The 16,894-nt window shown below is 40.1% G+C and overlaps 1 protein-coding gene across 2 annotated transcripts; it reads left to right on the forward strand.

Moving 5' to 3' along the window:
• The first annotated feature begins 5,903 nt into the window (after positions 1–5,903).
• tp53inp1 (tumor protein p53 inducible nuclear protein 1) lies at positions 5,904–16,519 on the forward strand. 2 transcript variants are annotated; one of them, XM_084052594.1, is made up of 4 exons: positions 5,904–6,113; positions 9,602–9,964; positions 12,470–12,977; positions 13,261–16,519. In XM_084052594.1, exons 2-4 carry the CDS (start codon positions 9,844–9,846, stop codon positions 13,508–13,510), a joined length of 879 nt encoding a protein of 292 aa, XP_083908720.1. In that variant the 5' UTR covers positions 5,904–6,113; positions 9,602–9,843; the 3' UTR covers positions 13,511–16,519. The 2 variants fall into 2 exon arrangements, with proteins under 2 accessions (XP_083908720.1, XP_083908721.1); XM_084052595.1 differs by having other exon boundaries at positions 13,266–16,519.
• Positions 16,520–16,894: the final 375 nt, after the last annotated feature.

The following is a 16,894-nucleotide window of genomic DNA, read 5'->3' on the forward strand; positions in this document are numbered from 1 at the left end:
CCACTTCTCTAAGCAGACAATGGCTGCTACTCTCCTACAGCATTGGACAGTGTTCAATAATCTTGTTTGCATTGACCATCTGTGGACGTGCACAAGATCTTCTAAGGCTTTGTCAGGAAGCTGATTCTATTTGTTTCTCTCACTCGTCTTCCTCTCTCTTCCCCCTCCAGTCTCATTTTGTCACTGTTTCCACTGCAAAGTTTGATCTGTAATCCTGTTTGCTGTGACCATCTGTAGACTACAACAAGGTTTCTTAACTGAGGTAATATTTTACAGATTATCCCTGTTTGTCCTCTTTAACTTTAGGCTGAGATACATGATGCTACATTTTGATCAGTTCAGACAGCCACAGGCACCCAATAGGCGGGCTCTAAAGTGTTGCTTTGCATAGAGAGGAACATTATTCGTTGTTTCTGTGTCACACCTTGTCTGCTGTTGTTGTCCATTTGGTTGCCACGCCCCAAAATGACCTAGTCCAGTGGTTCTCAACCTGTGGGTTGGGACTTCCGGGGCGGGGGGGGGGGGGTGAAATGAAAAAAGGCCATTGCTGCATCGAAAGTAAAAAACAAACTATACTATAAAAACTGGTCAAACATTGGCCAAATTGTTATATTTATCTGTGGAACAGAGTCAAACTAAATGTAATGCCTCAACTCCTACAATTCCAAGTGCTTGTCATTGTCAGTTCAAATATGATTATTTTTGGCCTGAAAAGGTTGAGAACCACTGACGTAGTCTGTCACCACTTTCACCATAACTACCTTTTCTACTGGGAAAAAATAATAAGAAAAAACCCATCAGAAACGATTAGTAGGAAAACATGAAAAGGTAGTTGAAGTCTTATTCTTCTCTAGAGTGATTTTTACCTTACTTTTAAGAACTACTTATTCTGACAGAGAAGTTAAGTGACCATCATACAGTAATAGGATGACCTCAACCTCTATTATTAACTTGCTGGTGTTATGAGGTGAGGCTAAAGACTGAACTCAACAGAATACTCTAAATGAAAATGACTGACAGGATGTTGCATCCAATGGCTGGGTGACCGACACAAGTCTATTCCTCCCTCCTGTTTGTTCTACACCAGCTGATGCAACTCTGCTGAGGGATGTCACTTTCTTCCAGTCAGACAGCATTTCGGTAATTCCAGACAGCAGTGCAGGGTCTGTCTCTTTCTCACTGTAATTCTCTCTGGGGTTGCCTCAGCCTGACATTGTTTCTTCACACATGTGTGTTTATTTCTCTCTCTCTCTCTCTCTCTCTCTCTCTCTCTCTCTCTCTCTCTCTCTCTCTCTCTCTCTCTCTCTCTCTCTCTCTCTCTCTCTCTCTCTCTCTCTCTCTCTCTCTCTCTCTCTCTCTCTCTCTCTGTTGTGTTGTTCTTTGGCCCTTTCTATGGATAGGACTCATGAGTCACACCCATCACAAAACCATATGCTACTCAAACTGTATTTATTTTCTGGTGTGTTTGGTTGCAGTAGGTGTGGTTGACTTCCCCTCAATGTGTTACTGTACACTTGCCATTGACGTGCCTTCCTCACGATAGGTAAGATCTAAAAGAGTTTTTAGCTTTGATCCTTGCCACTGGGGTTGATGTTACACACAGTTTGACCCAATTACCATGATGTGTCAAGGTTGTCGCAGCTTAATAAGATAAGTGACTGGTAGCCTACATTGATCCATCTTCATTGAAACATCGTTATGAACGTTCCTGTCAGGAGAAGTATAAAATACAAGGCCATGAATGATTAGAACCTATAATGTTGCACTCTTACCTCAGCCAACACACACAATCACAACCTTTCCGTTCTTGATTCAAGTCTTAGTCCTGGACGTATCCTTGCCAATCAGGTAGGAGGCTATGTGTTCGTTGAGGGGACATCAGTGCATATGTTCGGAGTGAGAAGGATTCAATGGGTAGACTGCATCCAACACCATTTTTAAACTTTGGACTGAATGTAGACCTGTGTGTTTTTACAGCCTTGTCTTTTACCCTCAGTTTAAACACACAGTCCTGCTACATTCCCGCCGCACACATCACTTTCTCAGGGCCTTTGACATGAGCTTCCTTTTGTTGCTTTTTATATATTTCTGCGCTGTCCTTTCCATTGGCTGCATTTTTCCAAGTGGAAATGATTAAAATAGTAATTGTTTCAGATTGTTGCTGTCAGAAACCTTGTATCTCCATATGTAAACTTTTTTTGTAAATTAATGCCCTACTTCATCAACATTGCAGTTCTACAAGCTCAAAATGCATCTGTTGTTTTTGCTATTTTTGAAAACTATTTGAAAGGGAAAGTGGTTAAGTCAGTGAGTTTATTAATATATAACCAATTAAGGTTATTAACAAGGACTTGTGACTAAATAATAACTACACTGGCTCCATTGTAACATAGGATCCTTTTTCCATTTCCTGAAAAGTAACGGCTTTGGATATACAAGTTTTCCACCAGACATCAACGATATTAGTTATTGTTATAAATTGAGGGCACATGTAGAGTGATTTGTAGTATACTGTTATTTTATGTGTTACACTGCTCCTTTTCTTTGTGGGGTTAATATTTACTGTTCTTCTTGACCAAAGTTATTCTAATCTGAAGGATATTCCCAAAAATGTTGTATATGACCCAAAATGAGTCATTTGAATACAATGTTATGGAATACCAAATGGCAACAACACAGGGTCATTGACCTGTTCTTTTCCTAGCAGAGGAGGGGATTGTGCAAGTGATTCAAACAAAGTAAACATTAGCCAGATTATGTAAGGATGTAGCATCGCATTGAGGGAACTTACATTGTTCAGAGCGTTGAATGTGACGTGATAACCTATTTTTGGGGCCAGTGGGACATTTTGCCCTGAAAACCTAGGTCAACACTTTGTTTATTTGTTGTTATGATGCTTTGTTTAGTTTTTTGTTATGATATTAACCTGATATGATATGTACTCCATGACATTAACTTATTTGTATGAAAAAACAATTTACTATTCATGAAAAGCCATCTTAGTGTCTATTTTGTGACATATGTTTGTGTGTAATTTTAGAATCCACAATTGCTCTCTCTTCTCATTTCCTCCCCTCTTTCTCTCCAATTTAGGCCTATATATAAAAAAAAAAAAATGACTATAGCCAAACACTGTTACAGCAAAACATGGCACTGGAAGCAGAATGCCTTCCAAAAGTTGTTTGTAGGTCAAACATTCAAAGTAAAGCTAATGTGATGTAACTGCCTACTGTGGAAAAGTGGAAGAGAATGGCAAGGGGCGGGAGGTAAAAGGGACATCTTATCAGTGTTTTGATATCAACACTGTACAGGTGTGTCCTTGTTGTTGTGCAGGAATGGAAAATTTGCAGGCAATATCTTGTTCCAGTGTGCACGCCTGTCTGTGTTTTGAGCATATATGCGAGTGCATTCATTTTTCAGATAGATTTTTCAGATAGATACATGAAAATGTGTCTCATATGCTTACTTTGCTTACTCTGTGTGAGGAAAATATTTGGCTTCCAGGAAGCATGTGTCTGTGCCATGTTTGCAAACAAACCAGTGGTCCCAAGGTTAGGAATCAATTAGCATTACTTATCAGTCCAGTGGAAGTCTAGGGTCAGGATCTGTTCATGGTCGGGGTCCACACTTAATGTTAATGTTTTAATGAGCTACAGTTCCAAAGTCAGAGTACAATTCACTGAATGTGGGTCACTGTGCTAGTAAAGGCTAAGAAGCCTTGACCTAGGCACCAACAGAGGATGGCGTAACAGTTAGAGGCATAACAGGAAGGTTGCAGGTTTGATTCCCCCACATGTACGCACATGCAACCCCATTTTAAATTCCTCTGAATAAGAGCCTATGTGGTAAATGTCCAAAATGTTAACCTTTTCCCCATAAAAGTAAAACCTGTTTGATCAATATGTTGAATGGATTGATAACATTATGCTATAAATAAGTAACCAGACGTCATTCTTCCAACAGACAAGCTGTACAATAAACTGTATTAGCAATGTTGGCAGACAACTGACATAATTTTGTGGCCAAACAGACAATGAACATTGTCATTTAAGCATTATTATATGACAATATTTTCCAATAGAACTCAATGTTCATCTGTGTCCATCATGACCACTACACAATTTTTCCTGGAGGCTCTTTGTCCAAAGCTAATGCCCTTTACTCCAGATTATGGATGGGGGTTGGTGCTCTGGGGCAGGCCCTGCTTCCTAATTTGCACCCCTTTATAGCTGATGGGAGCTATTAAGCCCACTGGTGACCTAGAAAGTAGACTATGTACTGAACATGTGGTCCGTTTTTATATCCGCTGTGGGTAGGGATCAAATCAATGTTGCACGAGATTTTTAATAACAATATTTGTTTTAAGTTAAACATCATAAAACATGCATTGTTCTCAGGATAATGTGCCCGTACATCAATAGGACCGACTAAAGAGTTTATGACGTTGTTGACACTGTAATATGAACAATCCAAACTGCCAGAAGGCAGCAATAAAGATCCAGGTTATATCTGTTGAGTTAGGAAATAATGCATTTGTATCAACTATCACATAATGTAAACCTCGAGGCCATAAAGTTATTGTAAACAAAAGTTCGGGCAAATATAAAGGTGGCCGTGGTAATAACCGAATGTTTGTAACTGTTATTATTATTTTTTTGGCGTTAAAGGAAATAAAATCGTTAAGACGAGACCAGTGTTGCCAGGTTTTGCGACAGAAACAAGCAACCGGGTCTAGGAAAATGGGCCCAAAAGACGCAACTAGGCCTAGGGCACTTAAGCCATTAGCACTTTAAACCTGTATTTTGAAATAAAATGTGGAATTAGCTGTAGTATACAACCCTCGTAGACGTATTTATGATTCTGACGTTTTCAATCTAAACGTCAGAATCATAAATACGTCTACGAGGGTTGTATACTACATTCAATGTGGAACATTTGGAAGAATTTTGAAACATTCTAAGAACACAAATCTGGTACGGGGCTCCCTGGCACAAAACATTTTCAGATGGGGGGTTAGGGGACAAATGCGTTAATTTGGGGGTCCATCCATCCATGACATGAGAATATTTGAGAACCAATAATCAAAGAAATGAGAAGCAAGCCCAAATAAGTAACTACACTTTAGAAACAAGCCCAAAAAAACATATAACCCGCAAACTACCAATATTTACGACTCCGAGCAACTTTGCAGAAAAACAAGCCCAACGTCGCTTATAATAAGCGGACATGGCAACACTGGAGACGAGACACTCCCAAAAAACTTTGGGTGATTTGCCCAGTCTTGTCTTTCTAAGGGAGGGTCACGTGCGTTAGTGACAGTCCGTCAGAGAGAATAGCGGGCCGCCGATTGGCTGTTGGATTTTAGACTGGTCCCCAGTGGTGGAAAAAGTACTCTTTTAAAATGTATACTTAAAGTACCAAAAGTAGAAAGTACTCATTATGCAGAATGGCCCACTTCACAAGTTTTCAAATGTATAACATGTATTCAACATATTTTGAAAATAGCCGATCTACAACTCACAATGCGTCCCAATGCGATGCATTGTGAGCTTGTAGAGCGGCTATTTTCAAATGGCCGAAATGTATATAGGGCTGAAGTGGGTAATGTATGTGTTGTAATAATAATCTAAATCTACAAAGTATTAACTAAAGTTTTCTAATACATGTAGTGGAGTAAAAGTAGACCTACAACATTTACCTTTGAGGTGCAGTGGAGTCGAAGTAAAAGTATTGAATTTCGGAAATACTCCAGTAAAGTAAAAGTATCTGAAATGTTTTACTTAGGTACAGTATTTAAGTAAATGTAGTAGTTACTTTACACCACTGCTTGTCCCTCCCATAGGGGGGCTGTCCTTACATGACGTCACGCCGATCAGCTGTTAGTACTTCCACAACAATAACAAAAGGAGCAGTTGGGACGATCGGAAGGGATTGGAAAAAGAAACACTGTGACTCCGAATGTAATAATAGTCCCTTTAAAACATTCTTTTTTATTATTTCTTCTGAGAAGAAAAACCTTCGTTTTATTATTTTTTCGAAAAACAAAGAATCTACCTCAATAGCAAGGACTTTGTTGCATTTTTTAACGGTTTACATCTTCCTTCTTGCCGCAGGTGAGTGTCGGTTCTTTGTTGTCTCTTCACTGAACATCAAGTTCTCTTTGGGATTTGAGTGGATTCTAGTCGTTGATGTCTATTCCTATTGGCAAAAAAGCATACAATGCATGAAACATGATAACAATTAAGTGTTGTTTTTACGGTTCAATGATGACCTAGATTGTATAGGCCTACTCTAAAAAAAAAAAAAAAAATGAAAAAAAAAAGTGCCTACTTGTGGATACATACTGACAGCATTTGAGATCGTCCCTGCGTGGTCTATTCAAGGCTAAACACTGTTCCATGGTTAAACCTATGCATTTTGAAATGGAGAAATGTATTGTGGAAAAGGAAATGGTATAATTGAGATAAAACTTTGTCGATACGCCCAAAAGGTGTAGGGTTACAGCCGAGCCTCCTCCCCCAGTGGTGGAAGGAACTGAGAGTACATTTACTCGAGTACTGTACTTAAGTACAATTTTTAGGTACTTTTACTTTCCTGTAATATTTCCAATTGTCAATACTTGTACTACTTCTACTCCACTACATCTCAGAGGCAAAACAAATACGTTTACTCCACAATTATTTGACAACTTTAGTTACCGGTAGTTACTTTGTAGTTTTTGATTATTACAAAACATACATTAACCACTTAACAGCTCTGTATACATTTCAGCCATTTGAAATAGCCGATCTACAAGCTCGCGATGCAACGCATTGTGAGCTTGTAGATCTATTTTCCACATTTGAAAACTTGTGAAATGGGACATTTGGCTCAATGAGTACTTTCTACTTTTGGTACTGTAAGTACTTTTGATACCAATACTTTTGTACGTTTACTTATTTTTGAATTCCGGACTTTTACTTGTAACTGAGTATTTCTACATTGCAGTATTGATACTTTTACTTAAGTAAAACATGTACATTTTCCACCCACTGTGCCCTCCCCTTCCCCATCAACAAAACACCGAGCAAGCTTACTGCTCCAGCTCTACCGTTCACAACACACTGACGTTCACTGACATACATATTATTTATAGGTTTTATGTATTAAGCTATAGGGTTAGTGTGTTAGCCAAGTATGTCGAACCAGTGTGTCAGAGGCTATAGCTACTGTGTGTATATACATATATACACACATGGCATAACAACAACACGGACGTCGTTATTTACGTGGATCAGAAATGCCGAAAATGACGTAATCGATGTTGATGTTGCCTCGTCCGTTTTAGGGGTTTATTAGTTAATAGGATAGGTGGGCACTAGGGACATCTGGGCACCTCGATGTAAAATTGGCTATTTTGTCCAAAATGTAAAAAAAAAAAAAAAAATGGCCGTAATAAAGTATAAATGATCAGAACATGCTTAAACATTCGACAATTGAGGTCTTATGTTTCTACAATTGCTACAAATTGCTACATAACATGTAGGCTATATATCCAGTCATTTTGGGCCATAAGAAGTTGAAGGATAAATGTAAGTCTGATAATAATGTACTGTGCATGTTCACATCATATATACTTTACATTACTTGACCATTTTTCAAATATTTTACATTTTTTAACATTTCGGACAAAATATCCAATTTTACATCGAGCCCTAGTGCCCACCTATCCTGTACATTTTTTATTTACTGTATGGGGCAGAAATAATTGCCAACAACCAATCACCGCGAAAGTCACATTTACCATGGTGCAGTGGCACTTCAGACGTTACATTTGACGTTATTACCTATGGTTATTACCATATTATAACTATGGTTATTACCCGTCCGTTTGCATCTTGTCGAGTCTTGTAGCCTCAGGGAGACAAAACAAAACATGCGTGAATGATTTGCTTAAGAGGAACAGGTGCAAGAGATAAACCACGTCTGTTGATCGGACACACAGGCTACTGTAAATAAAACCGTCACACCCTCGACAGAGAAAAGCCGTAGGCCTACCCATCATCCTAAAGTCGCAGCTGCTCCTTTTATTTGTTGCCTCAAGAAGTGTAACTTGACACAGCAGAATCATGTGTAACAGACGCAAAACACAAATCTCAAAACAGATGATACCAAACGAACACTGTTAATTTTTTGATTATTTTTTAGCACATTAAGACCTGAGGCCGATTCTACAAATGTCTTCTAAATCCTAACAGTTTTTTGAAAAAACCTATGTTGCTATAATATCAGTGGTTCCCAAACTTTTTCATGTCAAACCAAGGACCACCCAAAATGATGCATGTATTTGCCCCCCCCCCCCCTCCCCAACTCAAAATATTTTGTTCCAGGGACCCCCCCCCCAATGACACAGATGATTTCCCGGTCTTAATGGGACAAGAAACATGATGTAGTCAGTAAGGTTGAAACTTAAATGAAAATATTGTGTCTATAACATTGACCACTGCCTTTTGGTTTATGTAGACTATTGGGCACATTAGATTGGCAGACAATAGAGGTCTGTGTGTTTATTGATATCTAATCAATTGAGAGACGAATATCTTCTTTTGTTTACTGTTGACTAAACAGAAGTTAGTTAGTTACCATGCCACACTCGAAAGAAAATAGCCAGCTCTAGCCATAAACCTGTGCTGCAAGGGCAGTCTCCATATGCCACCAGCCACCTCTCATCTGTCACTGCAAGAAATCAATTCAGGCAGAATTAAGGTTATTTACTCTCCTGCCTCCAGTGAGGTCATGACCTAAGCACGATGTGGTGGGGGTGGGATATTCAACCCTGAAGGAAGAAATGTTGGTTTTTAATCTTCTCCTTGTCCTAAATGCAAAAAAAATATTCTCTGCCTTTCTTTAGTGCTTTACATTACAATGTGCATTACACTCACTCACCCATTAAAGGAGGAGGTAACCATGCAAGAGATGAACCCAAGAATCTTACGCTGTCTCCTGAGCCACAGCCATCCCTATTGCTGTTAAATTGATGCAGTATCTATCTAATTATAACTTAACTTTAAAACCTAAATTTGGTGTTGTCAGTAAGTGAAGTCGCTATGACTCTTTTAACTATAACAAACAACCAATAGCCAAACTGTGCTTGGTCTAAGTCCTGAGATAGCTAGGGATTGGTCCAGTCCTAACATGGCTGTGGGGAAACATCTTTGGCAGCTGGATTGGGAGTCTATTTTGATAGTAGCTTTTATGAGGAGTGTCTACAGGCAAGGAAGATGACATGCATCTGTAAACATTTATGACCTTGAACATACACTTGAAGTTTCGCAGTGCATTTGTTGGCTATACATTACAACCTCAGTTCCGATATTGCAGAGCATCCCCACTGGAGTAATGGGTTAAGTACCATGCTCATGGACACTTAACTAAATGGTTAAGGGATGAGAGTCTGTCTCATTCCCTTCCCCTTCCATATATTATTATGCATGATTTGAATAAGCAACTTATGTAGACTATTGCCAATACCCAAATTATATTGTTGCAAGAAGCTACACAAGTGAGACACTTTTTATGTGTCATGCCATCTCTCATCCTCTCCCATGTCTTTCTCTCCCAGGGCTTTTTGTACTTTTGCACTTTTCAAGTTGACCCTGACCTTGAGCTATGTCCAGACTGAGCCCGGTCACCATCAGATGATCCAAGGTCCCATCTTATTGATGCACTTTAGCACCCTTCTGGAGCCTTCCCCACTTGGTGGACCCTGCAGCTGATGACCAAAGTGCCCTCTCCCCACCTTCACCCCCAGCCTTGTGCCACCGCTAGCTGCGCACCCCTTGTGTCCCATCAGGACATCCAGGGATGTTCCAGAGGTTCGCTAGTGTTCTTTTTGGGGACGACGTGGAGGAGCTGAGCCGCCGCAGCGGCCCTGGAGAGCACAAGGAAGAGGATGATGAAGACTGGATCCTGGTGGACTACTTGGGTGAGTCTCTCACACAAACACACCGTTAGGTTGCAAGACACATTTCAGTGAAAACTGACAAAGTAATATCGTATCGCGTTAATTTCACACTGAGTGTAAAAATGGATCATAGAGGGTGCAAGGAATAGAACTGTTCTATCAACCAGCCACAAACATCAGTTAGTTGATTCAGAGTTTTAGCAGTCTACTGAATTCTATAGAGATGGCTACAAAAGATGATTTAGCTTTGCTATTTCCGCCAGACATTTCTGTACAGTCTGATCTCCTAGCTTAGTGGCAGCCCACTTATGTGCTGGTAGGCTGTGGCTATGGTATCACCCCCCAGCATCATAAACCAGCCTGTTAAAATCACCTCTGCATCAGGGTGATGAACTCTGCATGCCCTGGAAAAGATACCATTCTCACTTTGCAGAAATAGATTTTTTGTATACATATAGCTAATACGCACGCACACACATTTGCAAACACATACTATACACTAAGAGATATATTACATGAATATACCCACGCACGTGCACGGCTGCCAGCATTTCCCTGTTGGCTGTGAGTGCCACCTGGCACAGCTTTTGAGCTGCCCATCGTTAATCCCCCACTCGTCCCGACATGGCCCATCTCCTATTCCACAGCCTTGTGAATATTTCAGGTGTGACAGAGAGGGCTGGCTGGCCTGGTTCAGCCTGGGGAGGGGAAATGGTTGGCAGTGAAGGCGTGTGGCAGTTTATGGGCAATTCCAACCTGTAAACAGGTCAAACAAAAGCGTCTGAGGAACTGGGGGTTGGGGATAAAAATAGGTCTCCTCCCTACTAGAGTTACCGCTTAGGGAGACTTACATGTATGGGCAGTGGGCGCACAGGCTGTTCTGATTTTCCTTCACTGAAGCTAAAAGGCTGCATGAGACACCTGTGGTACAGCCCCCCGCCCCAATTATTGTGAATGTCTTCCTTTACAAATGTTTTGATATTTTTGAAGAAATACATTTCAATGTTGAGCTTTTCAATTCTTAATGAAGAGATTCCCAGCAAAATGTGCGCAATATCTCAATAGAAAGAAATAAGTCACAAGCTATAAACATTGTATGATAGCCTGGTACATCTGAAGTAGACAGTGAGAGTTGTAAGTGTCCTAATGCCATACTCTCTGTATGGGTTGTTACTTCTGTATTATTGCCTCTGTATTTTGTTGTTTTATCGCAAGGACTACTTTCTGACGAAAATAATTGAGAATCGAGAATATGATGTGGCTGTAGAGACAGTTATAAATAAACAATAAACTCTGTAATCTGCATGTGCCCAGAGACCATTTAAGAGCAGACATTGTGTCTCCACACAGTGTTTTTAAGATCGTAATAGTGGTATTTTAATCTATAACATTTGCTGGTTTCACAAGTTGGACTTGTTTCTCTAACCTAACACCACTTTTTTAATGCAAATTGCTTGAACCATCAGATACTCACATAGACACACACAGTCTCAGGTGATAGGATTACTTGCTAATTGGCTTGGACAATGATGAGTGGTGTAAGCCGTTTTGGGGTCCTGCTGCGGTCCTTAGCAGGATAAAGTGTGCATATCACTTAGAAGGGTCAGAGTCAGCATTTAGAAGCTTGCACATGATTTGTGTAAACAAGGTGCCTGTGCCTGACAGAAGACGGTGGTGGGAGTGGAATATAATAATAATAATAGCTCAAATTTATATAGCGCTTTTCTAAGTACCCAAAGAATATGAACTTGTCTCTGGCAGGAGTTGTATTATCTGTCACTTTTGTGAATATTATGACTTTTGTGGATATTATGCACATGCACAAATCTTGCATGCACACTTTAAAGAGATTGTGCATTTAGCAAACTATTGCACATTCAAAAACTTGAATACAGACACAGCATTGTGTTTTTGTTTATCACAGAAGGTCTTGTCTGTCTGCCCTCTGCACTTTGGCCAGACATCCCTATTTGACATGCTGACAGCTGAAACTCAAAACATAAGTCTGGCTGCAGAGACTGTGGCCATTGGCCAGTTTGCTTTTAGAAACCACTTGGTTCAACAAGTGGCCATGGAAAATGTCAGTGTATTAAAATGATTTTGAATCATGTGGGGCAGGCTGGCAGCAATAGCTCATTGCTGCTGGTACTTAGAACCTATACCGATTGTTTGTGGAAGCAGGATGATAATACTATATCAGTGAGGCTCAAGTTCAGACAAACTGGTGTGTGTGCATGCGTGCACAGTGCACCCCACACACATACTTTGTTTGCTACAACAGCTTGGTGAGCAGGGTTACTTGCCTGCAGTACTACTTTCACACCTCTGCAGATGGTTGTTTACGTTAGGGCATGTCCTGCTCAGTGAAATGTGGGCTGCAGCGCCATCTCCTGGTAGCTTGCATAAATTGCACACATTTGTAAACTTGGTGTATGTCCTGTTTAAGACTTAAACAGGACATAAACCAAGTTTACCAAAAAGTTTATACTTTGCACTTACCCATGCTAATGTTGTGTTTCTGCACAGCTGAGGCCTGTTCCAATGCACGTGGGGATGGCCTTGCAGGAGCTCCTCTGACCCCTGAAGAAGAAGAAGAGGACCTGGTGATGATTCCCTCCCCAATGGCCAGCCCTCCCATCCGATATTCCTCCTGCACCTCCCTCGACTCCACAGCTGACACAGACGGGGGCCCAGAAGACGACGAGGAGGAGTTGGAGGAGGAGGGAGGCTTCCTGCGGCTGGAGGCTCGCTCCCTTGAGGAGAGCTGGTTTGTCACCCCTCCTCCGTGCTTCACCGGCCACAGCAGCCTGCCCCTCCTCCTGGAGAGCAGCCCCCTGGAGAACCTGCTTATTGAGCACCCCAGTATGTCAGTCTACGCCCACCGCAGCGCCCCAAGGCTGGCCCTCAACCCACTGCCACGCTCCCTCAACCTGGAGCTGGACCTGGGTCTGGTAGCTGGCATTACACCTGCCAATCCCACGTCCACAGTCGGCAAGGAGAAGGGCAGACGCTCGCTAGATGCTCCACGTCACAGGTATGGCTGTGAATTAAGACTTTGTTCTGATTCCTGCCTCTGAAGTTGAGCTCAGTTTATTTATGAAGTTTATTCTCTGTTGAATAAGATAATAGTTAGCTAAGAGGACTAACATTGATTGTGCAAACCCATATGACGGCTAAAGAAATTAATAAAGATAGCTTATGGAGATTGTGAAATTATGGTAAGCCAGTCACTGTCTGGAGAATCTAGGCATTCTTTAGCATAATGTAGTCCACTCAGCTGCTTACCTTTCTCAATGTGTTTCTGTCTCTCCCTGGAGGCCAGAAGTGGCGGTGGTCCAGCGTCGCACCACTCTCCACTCAGCCTGTTATGCCGCAGCCGTCTCTACCCACGCCACCCTCCTCCACCAGGTGCAGCAGCAGTCTGGGCGCTTGGCTCAGCGGGCCCAGCCCCTGTCTCGTAACGCCCTACGCCGCCTTAACTTGCTGCGCCAACCTAATGGAGCCAAGCAGACCAAGGCCAGCGCAATGTTCCTCCAACAGCCCAGCCAGAGACACCTCAACTTCTGAGGTGGAGAAGACCCTGTTCCTCTCATCTTTCACCACCATCATCTTCATCATGAGCCCCTACACCTCACCACTGCCACTACATTAACCTCTCCTCATTAGCTACCAGCCCAACCAGAGACATGTCAACAACTTCTGAGGAGAAAGGTTTTTTTTAAGTCCCCTTTCTATTATAATTTTACTAGTACACTTCCAGATGAACCCCAATGCTTTCATCATTGCTTTGGGAAATCCACAGCAGCCTTTGTCTAATTTAATTTATACAGTGGTTGGTAACTCTCAGCTCTGCTGGCCATTTTTGCAAGTGAACAGTAGGTTTCATTTAATTCAAAAGACTGATTTAGGAAATAATCAGCTATTGTGGCCAGTGGTTGAAAAGGTTATCTTCTGTCCTCCTCATACATCCTAACTACAGATTGACACAGAGAAAGGATGTGTCCCCTGTCCTCATGTATGCTGTTTTCCTTTCCAAAAGTCCTTCCATCCATCTAACAGTCCCATCTATCCAGCTATTTCTCCCTCTGATGGAATTGCATGTCACAGCAATGGAGGGAAGTGTTGCGATAGTGATGTTATCTTCATGGACACCATAATATATAGAATCAATGCTGTAGGTCACTTTACTCGATGGCAGATTGACAGTCCCCACGGCAGAACAGCTGTTGCTTTCATCCAGTGAGTGTGTGTTGACATAGTTTAGAGTAGTTGTGTGATGTCATAGTGACATCATCAATCTCATGTGGGATCTTGCGGAGCGATTGTGTGCCATCTTAAAGTTATAATACACCTGGCAACTTTGACAGCAATATAAGTGAGGGCAAAATGTACAATAGTATTTGTCTGGCCAATGACAAGTTCTCTAATCAGTGTAAGAGATTTGCCCTAAAACATTGCCAGGCGTGTCATTTCTCTGCAATGGTCTTATCTCTTTTTAGTCAATATACAATGTACAGTGCTGTGTAATGAGAAAATAATGACACTTTTAAGATGGCAACATGTTGCTCTACAAATCCACACACCCCACTCCCTTAGCTGTGAGTGAACTTGCCTTTGACTTTGTAATTCAGTACTTTTCACAATATTTTTTTTAGAGGAAAAAAAGAAAAAGAAAAGGTAAAAATTACTGGGTTAAATATCACTAAACGCCTTGTTTTAATGGTAGCTTTGAAATGAAAAGAAATGTAAAATGTATTTAAAAAAGAAAAAACTTCCAAAATATTTTTTAAAGAAAAAAAACATATTACATATCAGTATGAAGTTGGTATATATGCGTCTATGTTATCTTGCATAGGTATGTTTGATTATGTTAGTGTGCAATTGTTGCATGGTTGTAGATTTGTTAGCGTTGAGATGGTAAAAAAAGAAAAAAGAAAAAACAAGATTTGGGGTTATTATCTTGTATTTGTTCTTAAATCTGCAGTCCACTTCTCAGGGTCATAACCAATCACCTTTACACTTTAAAAAAATGTTGATTACTTGATGGCTGATAATTGTTATTGTGCTTATTGGAGACTTTCCAACTTTGTCCCAGTATGCTTTCCCTCGTGAAAATGTTTGTTACTAGTGATTGACTTCTCAAAACTTTCTCCTTTGTCCCATGGACTGTGAAAATGAACTTTTTTATAGCTCTCAATCGACTGTTTAACATCCATCAAGATGGAGTAAAACCTGGTCTTTTTCAACGTTTATATATATTTTGCTCATTGTATTTTAAATGATTTCAGCATTGTTTTGAGTTTGTCTTCTACCTGTTTTATTTTCTAAGTTGCGTATAACTTAGTTACATTTTGTTAAACTGTTAGACTATTTAAACCAAAAAGTAGCATTGATCTTTATCCTTGCAGTAGTTTATAGTACTGTAAATGTTTTTAGTTATCTTTTGTTTTTGTTTTTTTGCTAACAATACTTATGGAAAAACGGGCCTTGGTGCTTTGAAATGGTGGACATTGTGACATGATTAAACAATCCACCTTAGGGAAAAAGCCCATGCTAAATCACCAAGGAGCTTCACTTTCCAATTCTCCAGTAAGATACTGTATGATAGATTTTTCTGTGTAACCTAATTGACATCTGTTTTGTTGTACTCTGTGGTCATATTTAGATGGGACAGCCAGTTCAGGTGTATTAGGCATGGTAGCATTAAGAAAGCTAACAAGTATTTGTTAGGTGTGTGTACGTTAGTGTAAATAGTTGTGATGATAGTTGAGTGATTATTATCGCTGTTTGTATTTAACCTTTTTTGTTCTATTTCCAATTATTTGCAATTCAAACTTGCAATCAGCAGTTTTATTTTGTTTTATGTTGTAAAAAGATAGATAAGAGGAAGGGAATGGAGTGGACATGGTGAACTGTCTTCTCATTTTGTGATGAGTGAACGCTGGAAGGAGGAGCCGTTTTGTTTTTAGTCCACAGCCGTTTGTTTCAGCTCTTCATAAAGAAATTAACAGGGATTTGTGTGTTTTGTTCAATGCCTTGAATTTGTTCTTTTGGATCACGTGCCTTCCAGGTTGAAATGTTGTAATGACAATGCACCGATGATTAACTTGAAACTTGTATGTCAAAAAGAGACGTTAAAAAACCTAAAATCCAATATCAAAAATGTAAACTATGCACCACTGGAGGTAGCCTCTTCACTCTTCAAGACCCACCTGGCCCATGTACAGCTTTTATAAGAAAAACAAAAACAATGTAGCAAAACTGTTCTCCTGTTGTTTTGAAAGTGTGAAGAATATTCTGTGGCATTTTTCACCAAGTGTTAGACATTTTGTTTTTGTGTAGTTTACTGGAATAATACAGCACTTTGCCAAAAAAAGGTGTAGGAATTTTAGGTAACTTTATTTATCAACCTATCTGGTTCCATTCTTTATATTTTGGACATATGACAGATCAACTCATTCTATTTTGATGGTGAGCAGAATTTGCTAAACAATGTGGGGTGATCTGTTTTTAAACTGTAATAGTTAATACATGTGATCTGTTACTAGTCTAATAAATAAATGTTTTCATACACACAAAAAACATTTACTTTTTGTTCTCATTCATCCTTTTTCAAGTTTATTATGAACTTTAAGAATTGCGAACATTTTCCTTATTTTCTGTTTGTTTTAACAACTTAAACCCTCTTTTCATTGTAAAACAGACCCGAATTACAACTACTTTTCCATCTACACTACACCAAATCTCTTCAGCAAAAACAGCCAATCTACAAGCTCACAACGCATCACACTGTGACGCGTTGTGTGCTGTCAATCAACATTTCAATATTTACTGTATATGTCTATATACAGTAAATTAGTTGGCTAAGAGCACATTTTCATCTGTAGTCCCTGAGCAGGTTGTTCAAATTGGTGATAGCTATCAATACATAAGTACAAAAACATTGTAAGA

The sequence above is a fragment of the Gymnoscopelus microlampas genome, assembly GCF_963454915.1.
Source record: "Gymnoscopelus microlampas genome assembly, chromosome: 3".
In the NCBI taxonomy this organism is placed as follows: Eukaryota; Metazoa; Chordata; class Actinopteri; order Myctophiformes; family Myctophidae; genus Gymnoscopelus; species Gymnoscopelus microlampas.